General features: G+C 37.3%; 1 protein-coding gene across 1 annotated transcript; it reads left to right on the top strand.

Moving 5' to 3' along the window:
* Positions 1 to 452: 452 nt before the first annotated feature.
* Positions 453 to 1,246, top strand: LOC137649447 (uncharacterized). Its single transcript, XM_068382431.1, has 3 exons — positions 453 to 588; positions 678 to 828; positions 874 to 1,246. The coding sequence occupies exons 1-3, from the start codon at positions 453 to 455 to the stop codon at positions 1,244 to 1,246; spliced, it is 660 nt and encodes a 219-aa protein (XP_068238532.1).
* Positions 1,247 to 13,950: the final 12,704 nt, after the last annotated feature.

Raw genomic sequence — 13,950 nt, 5'->3', positions numbered from 1 at the left:
AATTAATGGTGCAGCGTTTGAATTTATTTTAGTACCTTGAAATTACATACACATGTATATAAGATCGACAAATACTGATGTGAGTGCGGTAGGATAGAACAGGATCCTGGGATAGACTGCGGTAGGACACAGACGCCAACCCCATGATGTGCCGTAGCAATGACAAAGCCGGTGTGACGGTCTGAACGATCCCCCAGTCTCAGAATTCTCCTTGACATTGCAGAATAGTTCTTTTCCGCCTTTAGTTCGCTTCGCTCGCATGAAAATAAAACATCAAGCTCGTATGTACTGGCAAGCGGTAATGTTGAGCTGCGCACGCTAACAATACAGGAAAATAAAACATCAACCTCGTATGCACTGGCAAACGGTAATGTTCGCGCATGCGCAGATTATCAAGGAGAATTCTATGACCGGGGGATCGTTCAGACCGTCACACCGGCCACCACCGACATATGCCACCCCTCACTCACGCCATAACCAACGACTTCTACAGCCAATTACTGACCTCCATCGGCTGCAGTTATGCTACTACCACGCGCGGATTTTGCGAAGAAATGTGCGAACGGTTGTTAGTCGCCAAAAAGACTTGTAAGTAGACCGTTGCTTGTGGCAGTGGCCCTCGCTATCATTAATCTTCCCTTTTTACATGATGCAGTGTGAGCATGCGATGTTTGTAGACACTGGGGCTTGCCATTCTCTTATATCAAGGCCACAGCCAGGACATGACGTAGGCTTGTCAAAGCCTTCCGACATCCGCCTGATAGCTGCCAACGGATCAAGGATCCCCATACATGGGTACGAGACCCTCATATTATCCATTGAGAGCAAGTATTAAAAGTTTTCCTTTGCTGACGTCACATTGCTAATCCTCAGTGCGGATTTCCTATACCATTTTGACCTCCTGGTTGATGTTGCTCACCGACAGTTAGTTAACGCAGGCTCCTACTCACCGGCACCTGTTCAGCTCCCCCATTTCGACCTCGCTCTCCCCATCAGTGCACCCACAGATGCCTACACCCACCTCCTCACGTTGTACCCAGAAGTCATGCGTCCAGAACTTTGCCAAACGTCCAAGGTTCCTGCCAAACATGGTATTTATTACCATAGTAAGATGATGGGGGCCCCAGTGTTCACCAGAGTCAGGCGTCTGGCATTTGTTCATTTGGCAGCTGCTAAACAAACGTTCACCAAAATGGAAGAAATGGTCCTTTGCCAAAAGGTCTTAAGCTCTTACTCATCATTCTGAGGAAAGATGGCTTCCTTTGCCCTTGTTGGGATTACAAGCATCTGAAAATGCAGACAGAACTGGATCACTATCCCCTCCCTAACATTGCTGACATTACCTCCTACTGGCACAAAACGAAGGTTTTCTCCATGCTTGACCACCTGAAGGGGTATTATCATGTGTCAATGAACCCAGAAGACATCCCCAAGACCAGCATCACCACCCTCTTTGGTATATACACCTTCAATTACTCAAGTTTTGGCCCTCATAATGCTGTGCTAATTTTCAACGCCTCATGAATGGCATCTTTGGAGACCTTCCCATCTACGTATGTTATGTGGATGAGATAATTGTGTTCCTTCCTCCAAAGAATAACACCTCCGTCACCTACGCATCGTACTCAACTGCCTACAACAGAATTGCCTTGTAGTCCGGTACAACATTTTAATCGTTCTTAGGGCACTGCATCACTCCTGAAGGAGTCCACCCCCTCCTTGAGAAGGCAGTAGCCGTGGAGAACTTCCCCACGTTTCTGACCGTGAAAGCACTACAAGAGTTCTTGGTCATGATCAGCTATTATCCCCCAGTCCTACCAGCCATCGCTGCCACTCTTGCTCCCTTCTACGCCTCTCTCAAAGGCAAGCCAAAAGATCTGCTGCTCTCATTTTTCCCATGCTACATACACTTCTGCTTCTCCCCATCAATGCCAGTGGTGTTCCTATTGATGAAGTATTCTAGCAGGTGGTCAATGGCTAGCCCTGTTCATTGGCCTTTTTCAATACGAAACTATCCAAGGTGGAATCCGGGTTCTTTACCTTTGACCGCGGATTGCTGTCGATACATTTGACTGTCCGTCAGTTTCATAACTTGTAGGCGGTATGACCTTCGTCAGTCGCACGGAACACATGCCTCTGGTGTACGCCTTCACTTGACAGTCTGAAGCCAGGTCTACCTGTCAACTCCTATATCTCTCCTCTATGTCTGAATACAATTGCACCCTTCAACATGTCCCTGGGAAAATAAATGCTGTTGCTGATGCCTGGGATTGGATTACATCGCCTTAGTAGAAGCCCAACGAAAAGATCCAGAGTACCAAGCAAGTAGGATATCCTCCACATCCCTCTGTTGGGAAGACGTCGCCCTAGATGACTCCAATGCCACCCTCCTCTATGACTTCAGTACTAATAGACCACGACCATGAATACCAGCCCTTATGTGCTGTCAGGTGTTTGATTTCATTCATGGGCTTTCACATCAATTGCACTGATCTATTGTACAGCAACTGAAGACTAAGTTAATTTGGCATGGCATTACTAAGGATGGTAAGGATTGGGTCAGCGCCTGTACTTCATGCCAATCATCAAAAGTACATCAACACATGGATTCAGGAGTGGGCACCTTTCCTCTGCCTCAGCGTTGTTTTGCCTACATCCATGTTGACGTAGTAGGTCCCCTACCCACATCACCAGGACAGGTAATCGTTACCTTTTTACCGTCATTGACCACTCAACTCGTTGGCCTGAACCATCCCCATGCAAACTGCAACGTCTGCCTCATGTATGTCCGCTTTACTCTCAGGGTAGATAGCATGATTTGGTATTCCTTTGCATATTACATCTGACAGGGGTACAAATTTCACCCCTCAATTATGGACATCATAAGCAAATCCCCTGGGCATCACTATGTCATACAACTGCCTACAACCCCGTAGCCAACAGAAGGGTTGAATTATTTCCTCACACCCTCAAAGCAGCTTTGATGTCCGAATGCAATGATTTCAACTGGTTTACTCAGATTCCCCAGGTCCTCCTAGGACTAAAGACCATTACTAAAGATGCCCTGGATGGCGTGGCAGCTGAAACGATGTATGGCTACCTGTTAGTTGACCTTGCTGATTTTTTTCCTTTGCCAACCTCTTCCGACAATCTCCAGCACCTATATCATGTTGTGGGAAAATTTACTCCATGCTGCCTCACTTACCGACCGATTTGCACAAGCCGTCACACGTTTTTCTGCTCAATGACACTAGCAAGCCACTGCTAATGCCCTCTTGCACTGGCCCTTTCCTTGTGATACATCACAAAATGAAAGCTTTTTTGATTAATATTTGTGGCAAAGAAAACCGGGTCTCTATTGATCACCTTAAGCCTGCGTATCTCCTGTAAATTGACGCCCCTACAGTGTGCCTCTCAAGAGCAAGGTGCCCTATTTCACATGTAAGTATTCTTTCAGGGGGAGCCATGTACCTCGTGTGTTTCACACATGCTCATACACTTTAATGGTATTTTCCTTTCTTTGCATATCTCGATCTCCCCTACGCTAGTTTGAATTTATGTGAGGTTTTTGCTTGCAAATACTTGTATATGAGCTCCTTATCTGTTGAATAAAGTTTAGTTTCATTCCTCTCGCCTCTCTGTTATAAACTAACAGCCCACTTGCACACCACTGTGCTTTCAAGTGTACTAATCCCACACAAAATCTAAAAGAAGCTGAAGCGTGAAGTATGCTATGTAGACAAGGAATTTGAGGATATACAATAAATAAGCCTTAAAGATCCGTATCTGAAAGGATATTGGTACAAAAATGAGAAATTTATTTTTCGCAACGTGAATCAAAATTGTATGTATGAGATGATATCCACTTAGACAGGTCTGTTAAACTGATTCCGGTGATTTTCCAGTGTAACGTCACTCTCTCTCCAGACCTTTGGTTACTGTAAAGATGTTACTGCCCTCAAGATTTTTTTTTTCCTATTAATCATCATCATCTGTTACGTTATTGACACAAAGGGCCTCTGTTAGATTTTGTTAGTTGGCTCTATCTTGAGCTTTTAAATCAATGCTCTCCATTTATCGTCTCGTGCTTCACGCTTCATAGTCCTCAACCATGTAGCCTGGGTCTTCCAACTCTTTTAGTATCTTGTGGAGTCCAGTTGAAAGGGCTCAGCGGTTTATCTTAGCAACCCATGTATACCAACGGTTATATAAGTGGATGAGCAACTTGGTGGAGTAACGAGAACTTTGGGTGTGGAGGAAATGGCCCCCTAAATCTCGATGAAGTCACTAGCAGCACGGTGACGGATTGGGTATAAGACGAGAGACTAGATGTCTTTTCGGCTTTTTACTCTTGATGCCTGGCGTATGATCTTACCTTTTCATTATCAATGTTAATTTTCTAATTTACTATTTCACTATTCATAATGTAGTAAATTTTCTCATCTATCAATTATACTTTGTAATGTAAAATATCACGTGAAAAGGTCACTTAGTTTACTTTGCACATCCCAAGAATTAGTTAGGGGACTGAAATTCAAGATGCAACTTATTTATTCTCAAATGACTTGCATTTAAGTTGAAAAGGGCAACTACGTGATATTATATCCCATTAAAATCAAACGACGTAGAATTACATAGTTCCCGGTGTGAAAGGTGGGTCACCAACTAGGCGGAAATCCTTTAGATTGAATTCTTTTAACGAGATGTTGAATATTTTGAAGTGATATTTCATGTAAAAGGGAAATCAGAGTTTAAATTTTGGAAAAGGAATCGTAGAATGTCTTTTTTTTTTTCATTTTGAAGTCTAGATAAAAAGAAATCACATTTTACGAAGTTTGATACCAAAAGTTACCATTGCAAGAATAGGCAAATAGTAGTGAATTATTTCCCGCTAAGTGACTGGCACCATACGGATTTTTGTAACTCTTTAAGTTGTCGTCGAACTTGTTAAAAAGAGGATAATATAACCAAATCTATCTTGCACTAAACTACGACCAAAGAAACTGTCAAACTGAAAGGATGATACGCATATGAATATGTTACTCCAAATATCACCCGCTGAATGTGCGTATACTCCGACGGAGAGTGAAAGCGTAAAAGCAAAGCTGAAATGTGCAAAGGAAGCATAAACCCATCCATTGACTTCATGCATCATAAATGTTGCCTGGATGTGGTACCAATCAGCTGATCTCGCTCACTCCTATTCTCGCATTCTCTTACTCCGGCGTATTTCATTTTTTATAGATTTTCCATGATCACCCCAAATTTATCAGTCCTAGTTTTAATACTCTTTTTGGAGAAATGGCGAAAGAGGAAACATACACATCGATGGACTTGAAAATATTTGCTTTTTATTAATGCATGAAAATGGACTCTGGATTGGTCAAAGGAATAAATCCCTCGTTCGCATTGGAGTCAGGTAGTCTCTTTCATGGTGATGTATTACGATACATTTGGGGGAGGTAGCATATACGTATACACACAAACATTTATGTAAGCACACACATATACACACAGACATTTATATATATATATATATATATATATATATATATATATATGTATATATATATATATATATATATATATATATATATATATATATATATATATATATATATATATATATATATAATTTCTCAAAATGGACAGGGAAAGAGGCAGTTCTAGATATCGATTTATTATAAATCCCGACGTTTCTTGATCGTCATTATCACATCTTCCAGGGCTACAAATAGGAAGTACATATATAACATTAAGAAACAGTAGGCTAATATACAAATGTATATTAAAAGTAAAAACTAGTAAAAAAAAAAAAATCAAGTAAAAATATGCATAAAAGAGAAGTGGAACCAACCTCGCAGTAGCACAAATAAAAACTGAATGGCGCCAACAACTACAGAACAAAACAAAGAAACCTATGACAAGTACAATTGAATGGAGGAAGCTTGGGTGTTTAACGATGGAACCAGTCTTTTAATCAAAACTGACTCTAGAATAATTAGATACTTGCCCTATAATGCTAAAATCTTTATTGTCAATATTTATTTTGCACGTTTTAGTATGATTGCGAATATTTGAATGTTCTGGGCTGGATATTCGGCAACCTGTTCGAAAACTAACCCCTCTATGAGAATCAATTCTGACCTTCAACAACATCTTGGTAGATCCTACGTAGGTCCCACAGTTACACTTTGGGCAAATATATTGATACACTACACCAGAGGACATCAAAGGGCTCAATCGATCCTTAAAGTGAAAAATCGAGCCAACTGTGAGAGGATTCTTAAGAATTAAGTTTACTACAACAGCTGGAAAATGTTGTATGATTTTTGTGATAATGACGATCACGAAACGTCGGGATTTATAATAAATGGATATCTAGAACTGCCTATTTCCCTATCCATTTTGAGAAATGTAAGTTACTGGCTGCCGCCACCTTCTCTGATGATGATATATATATATATATATATATATATATATATATATATATATATATATATATACATATATATATATATACATATATATATATATATATATATATATATATATATATATATATATATATATGTATATATATATGTATATATATATGTATATATATATATATATATATATATATATGTATATATATATATATATATATATATATATATATATATATATATATATATATATGATCTTGTTTTTTTCTTCACCATCAAGTTGAGTTCCTGAACATTAGATGGCGTCCCAGAATAAAAAAAAAAAAAAAAAAAAATGATAATAATATCGGCAACATTTATATTTGAACAGATAAATCGGGAATGATCCCCTTATAAAATATCTCATTAGCCCCTTTATATGCCTCTACAGAAGTTATACCAGCATTGCGTTAAACCCTCTTACACATGCTGCGCAGTCCTCCTCCATCTTGCACACACTATCCCCATCTTGGATGCTGAATCCTTTCCTTTCTCAGGTCTATTTCACGCCATCTAACCAAGCTGTTCATGGACATACAGATTTATAATATAATAATGGTAATGATATAAAGTTGAAATTAGGGTGCATTACATTAAAAGACTTTTTTCTGTCAAGGTGATTGGAGTCTGAAGCAATTACTAAGCATGCTGCTTGGAAAAAGTGGAGTTGCTTGTTGTACGTGTATTAAAGGGACCCCCTCCCCCAAACTAGACATGCATGGGAAAGAGGAAGACCTGCCTGAGAGTCATATTGTCTTGCTGGAGATACGGAGGTTTTAGGTAGTCAATCGTGACCCAGTCATCTTTTCCATGAACGTTAAGGAGGAAAGCTTTCGGAGTGTGACGAGTGACAAAGAATGGGCCTGTGCCTGGGAGAGTATGCATCGACTTGCAAGTGTTGGTGTACATGAAGACGGGTAAGGCTGGAATCACACTAGGGCTTTTTTTCGCCAGCAGCAAGCTGTTGCTGCCCAAAATGAAAAACACCAGAAGAGCTTGTTGCTTGAGATATCTGCTTCCTAACTGGAAGAGAAGCAGCGAGCACAAACCGTGAGCATGACTTCGGATGTAAATAAACAAGATGTTTGCTGCAGATAGGACGTGCTATTGCTTGGCAATCTTGAGTCCAACAAACCTCAAGCGAAAAAAAAAATATGCTTTGTTCATCATGTGGTACTTGTAGAATTTTATACTTCACGTAATATTTCGATAGTACATTTTACTGCAACAGTTGGAAAATTTATGGGAGTCATGATGATGTCAGCCGATTGGTTTTGTTAACACTTTTTCTTATTTGTTCCTGGAACCTCGAGATAGTAGTGTGACGTTATCATTGCCTGGAGGTTGGCAAAATTTCGAGCTAGAAATTACTAGTGTGATTCCAGCATAACAGTTTTGATATGTAGGTCTTTCTGTATTTTCTGCTTTGCTTGGTGTTTGCAAGTCTGACGGCAGGGGGTAAATTTCCTCACAAAATTACATAGGCTCTGAAGATCATCGGAGGTGGCGGCAGACTGAAAAAATTCTCCAGGGATGACCAACGGGTCATCAGATACCATTTATGCCACTAAAACATCCATGGTGTACTTGGGAATGGTAGTGTGATGTAGGGTGATGCCGAGAAGATGCCCTAATGATGGCCACAACTGAGAGGGATAAGTGGTACCGATGTCAGAAGTAATATGCCCTTATATGCATAATTTTGCTATCCATTTGGAAAGTAAGGCAGCATTACATGAGGCTGATGTTGCATCTTGCGTTGGGATGGCTTCATACCAACAAGTGGAGCAATCAAAGACTCTGAAAAGGTTATAATGTTCTTGTGATATAGGTAAGGGGCCAATCACGTTCACGTGAATGTGGGAAAAACGACACTGAGGTTGAGGAGAAGTCCCCACACATGAATATGTATGTCAATGCATCTTTGAAGTTTGACAAGAAGTACAGGAATGGACCTAATCCTTGGCATCTTTAGTAATACAATGGACATATGAACTTTAATCTCAGTAGCCGTGAAGTAAATTAGGCTTAGAGGTGGTATTAAGAGTCATTGGGTGTGATATCTTCGCAACGGACAGACGTTCATGATGTCCTGCAGGCTTGATACTTGGGCCCTCTCGTTACCAAGACTTCTACCAAAGCCTTTTAATCCATTCCCAGGTGGAAAGAAGCCAGTTTGTTTCTTGAAATGGTGTCGGAAATGAGATTCCGTTTTCAAGAGATGTGCTGAATGATCAGTTGTATTCAGAAATGGCAGAGAGATGTCGGAGTTGGCAGATGTACCAGGAGTTGGAATGTAGAGTGTAGACATACACAGAAGGCATGTGGTCCGTGCTAATGACGACGGATGTGCCCTCTAAAAAGTTACGGTTGTGACAGAAAGCCAAATACACCACCAGTAGATCACGGTTGAATGTAGAGTAGCTGGATTCTGCCTTGGAAAGTTTTCTAACGAGGAAGGACAATAGGCGGAGCGATTCATCGATAATTTTTTTCGAGTATTGCTTGTACAACAATGTCGCTGGCATCATAGAGTAGGGATGCAGTGGGCACTCAAAAGTAAGAGCAATAACAGTTGACATGGATTTCTTTGCATTATAAAAAAAAAAAAAAAAAAAAAAACTGCCTCCTGAAGCATGGCCCACTTCAGGATTTTTGTCGTACGCTTGAAGGAGACGTAGAGGGGACCAAGAGTGGATTTATATGGTAAACGATGGTATTAGATTTGACAGTATAATAACGGTAATGGAAATAAAGTTGAAATTAGCGTGAGAGAGAGAGAGAGAGAGAGAGAGAGAGAGAGAGAGAGAGAGAGAGAGAGAGAGAGAGAGAGAGAGAGAGAGAGAGAGAGAGAGCATTCTTATTTTATGTTGTGTTGCTTGTTACACGTGCATTATAGAATCTTATCTGGATTGATTGATTTTCTATTGATTTTCTATTTTTTATAAGAAATTCTTTCTCCTTTCGAAAAGTAATCAATGGAAATTTGTGAATTCAACTAGAAGCCATTATGTTGGCAAAGTGTCAAGTTTTAGCCTAACTTCCTCTGAGAGGACTCGGCGCATTAATAAGTTATGTGGCTAAAAACGCTTAAGACAGATATATGCTAATGGACTTTTCCTCTGAAGATGATTGCTATAAACTTTATGGAAAAATGATAAAATTTGATTCGCAGAATATAGTTTCCGACTTTATAGTTCGATGGACCGATATGAAAGGGTTTCTCTACATAATAACTAACTCAAAGAATTGTAAAGTAAAACAAGGTGTGCAAGCTTTAATGACCAAATACATTGAATTATTTGATGATATTTAATGGTGAAAGTTGATGTGCATTTAAGTATAGCAGGGATCTCCTCTGTATGAACTGATATGATTTCTCCAAAAACAACCTCAAATAAGGGAATTAATTAAAAACGTGAAAGGGGAATGTTTTAAAGCTTTATGTAGTAGATGAAGTATAAATATAAAACGAATAGATTAATGGAAGAAAAAAGGCAAAAAGAAAATTTACACACAGACCTAGCAAGAGCGATGCAAAAACGTAAGTTATAATGGGATATTTAAACTTTCCATCGTATTTTTGCCTTTTCAGCCCGAAAGTTCAAAGTAATTCCACAGAATCTTTTTTTCCTGTTCACCAGTAGAAGAGCAGAAAGTACCGAGTTGGGAGTTATCCAGAAACTCGAGATTCCATAACTTGAGACTTTTGGCTTGATAACGAGCAGAGAGATGATCTTCGCTGGGTAGGCGAATAGAATAATTTTGTATGTACGAATTTACTGTTCTTTGACGTAAACTTGTACTTACAATTCTTATCTTTATTAGGATGAGATTTTATGCTAACTATGATATGAACAGTTAAGCAATTAATGAATCTTGAAAGTTTAAGCAAAAGTTTGAAATAATTTAGTTAATGACATTTTTTTACAACCCTTCTACCGTTTTATAGAATTAATTCCCCCTAAATGGACTACCAGCTAAAGGAAGGAAAAATGAAATATGCCACTTTCACACTTAACAGCTGACTTGGAGATGAATACTTTCGATAGAAAAACATTATTTGCCGCCACCTACACCTACACAGGATAATCAGCAGTAAGTCGAATTCCCTATGACACACTAAGCCCTATTGTAGGTAGTAGGTTGGCCAGAGCACCAGCCACCCGTTGAAATACTACCACTAGAGAGTTATTGAGTCCTCTGACTGGATCCTTCTCTCTGGTTACGGCTCATTTTCCTTTTGCCTACACACCGAATAGTGTGGCAAATTCTTTACATATTCTCCTTTGTCCTCATACATCTGACAACATTGAGATTATTAAACAATTCTTTTTCGCTCAAGGGGTTAAGTACTGCAATGTAATTGTTCAGTGGCTACTTTCCTCTTGGTAAGGGTAGTAGAAACTCTTTAGCTATGGTAAGCAGCTCTTCTAGGAGAAGGACACTCCAAAATCAAACCATTGTATATATATATATATATATATATATATATATATATATATATATATATATATATATATATTATATATATATATATATATTTATATATATATATATATATATATATATATATATATATATATATATTTATATATTTATATATATATATATATATATATATATATATATATAAAGATAGTGAAAACATTCTGATTGAGAGAGGTGTTAGACAGGGAGACTCCGTCTGCGGCTGTTCTAAATTATTCAGAACTTGCCGAGAAGTCTCTTAAAAATTTAGATTAGGAAAATGTAGGATTTGATATTAATGGGGGATATATTAACCAATTAAAGTTTATTATATTCATTATTACTAGCTAAGCTACATCCCTAACTGAAGAAGCAGGATGTTATGAGCATAAGGGCCCTAGCAAAGATAAATAGACTAATGAGGAAAGAAAACAAGGAAATACATAAACCATATGAAAAGTAATAAACAATCAAAATAAAACATTTTAGAAACAGCGACATATATAAACTGTAAATAGACACTTATGTACGCCTGTTCATCAAAACATTTGCTGCAAGTTTGAACTTTTGAAATTCTACTAATTCAACTACCCAAATAGGAAGCTCATTCCACAACTCTGTCATAGCCGGGATAAAATTTCTAGAATGCTGTGTAGTATTGAGCCTCATGATGTAGAGGGCTTGATTATCAAAATCAACTGCATTTCCTAGTATTACATACAGGATGGTTACTGTCCGGGAAGATCTGAAAGTAAAGGCTGGTCAGAATTAAGAACAAATTGAACAATGGTGCCAAAGATTAATATCTAGATCAGGAATAAGAAATTTAATAGACCATAAGTTTCTGTCCAACAGATTAAGATGAAAATCAGCGGCTGAAGAACAGACAGAAAAAACAATATTCGAAACAATGTAGAATAGGTTTATCACCGAAAATCTTTCACAATGATCCATTTTTTGTGTAATTGAAGAAGAGACATATGACATAGTTCTGTTTAGTGAAACATGGGAGGAATTGCAAAAGATGATAGAAGATTTGAATAGAGAAAGCATTAAAGTAGGACTAAAAATTAATATAAGTAAAACTAAGACAACGTTCAATGAAAATGCAGAAAAACAATAAATAAGGGTTACGGACGAACTAGATTGTTAACGAATAAACGTAATTAGGACAGACATTGAGTGTTTTCCAAGGACACAAGACAGAATTTAAAAGAAGGATGGAGAGCTTTTGGTAAACAATAACTTTACTAAAGCCTTAGAACATAAGCTTATTACACATCAAAGAGCTATGTGAAGAATAGTGAATGGAATAACAACAAGAGACAGAAAAAAAAGCAAAATGGATACGTGAGCAAACGAAGCAAGGGAAAGTATAAAGACGATGGATTAAAGAGAAAAGAAAATTTGAGGGCATAGACTCTCATAGAAAGACCATAGGCAGACGGGAGTAGAAGGACATGTCTAATGTCTTTGTCCTGCAGTGGACTAGTCATATTTGATGATGATGACGATGATGAATGAATATATATAGAAAGACCATAGGCAGACGGGAGTAGAAGGACATGTCTAATGTCTTTGTCCTGCAGTGGACTAGTCATATTTGATGATGATGACGATGATGAATGAATATATATATATATATATATATATATATATATATATATATATATATATATATATATATATATATATACTGTATATATATGTATATATATATATATATATATATATATATATATATATATATATATACAGTATATATATATATATATATATATATATATATATATATATATATGTATATATAATATATATATACATGTACAATATATATATATATATATGTATATATAATATATATATATATATATATATACACATGTACAATATATATATATATATATATATATATATATATATATATATATAATTGAGTGTGTAAATGTATATAAAGACAATATCAATATAGTAAATACATAGCTATACACACAAATTGATATAATTATATAAGCATAAAAAACCTAAAAGCTCTAATGATATCAAAAGCTCTAATTTCGCATTACCTTCAGTATCTTCGCGAGACCTGTTTCATTAGTAGTAAAAAGTCGACTAAGGAAGGCTTCATTATATTGTCTTTGTCTTACTATGACGAACAGCTTAAATGAGTAACCGAGACTAATTCTTAATTCTGAGAAGTCAGTCACTGATATTAAGGTTGAACCTCATGGCCAAATTTGGATACTGCAAAGTGGCTTTGAATCTGCTTATAGTTTCATTTGGTACGTTATCTAAAAGTTACAAAAATTATATAAATATCATGAATCGTGTATTATATTTATTTAGAAAATTAAGCGATTCATTGTTATAATATTTTCATACAGTTTAGGTTCATGAGATTTACTGAAGAATATATAATTTCTTCATCGGTATCACTATCATGTTCTTGTGTAGGAGGAAAAACTTAATTATTATAAACTAACAAAAGAAAGGACCTCGAGTTACCGATTAAACCTTTGGTCAAGTTTATTTTTAGAATCGAGGGATAACTATTAATTTATGCAAATGTTATCAAACACTTGCATCAGTCTTTCGTTCAAGTTTCTCACAATTTCTAATATCTGAGAATCCGATACAAAATTTATGGTGTTTGCAACAACCTATATATTGTGAAAAAAAAAAAAAATATCTGGAGAAGACGCATAATATTATTGCGACATTCTCTTTCTTAGACTCGTGTTTTTCTACTTGGAACGAGGCATAAACGCCCGAAAGGAAAAAGGAGCAGAAATGAAGTCGTTAGAAGCCCATAAAATTCAATCCCATACACGATAGCCATTCGGTGCTAGGAGAGAACGCGACCCAAGCATAAAATGCAGGTAAAGTATGGTCTTGTAGATGCAGTGGAACATCCCTTGAACTTTGAACACTGTGTTCAGTGGAGCGTGAATTCCATGACCGGTTCTTTCTCCCTTATATTTTTTCTATCTGTATAGTTGGAATATTGTCTGGG

Source organism: Palaemon carinicauda, chromosome 11, assembly GCF_036898095.1.
Source record: "Palaemon carinicauda isolate YSFRI2023 chromosome 11, ASM3689809v2, whole genome shotgun sequence".
NCBI classification, from domain to species: domain Eukaryota; kingdom Metazoa; phylum Arthropoda; class Malacostraca; order Decapoda; family Palaemonidae; genus Palaemon; species Palaemon carinicauda.
The sequence above is the reverse complement of the archived record's forward strand: the minus strand, read 5'-3'. Positions and strand labels throughout refer to the sequence as shown.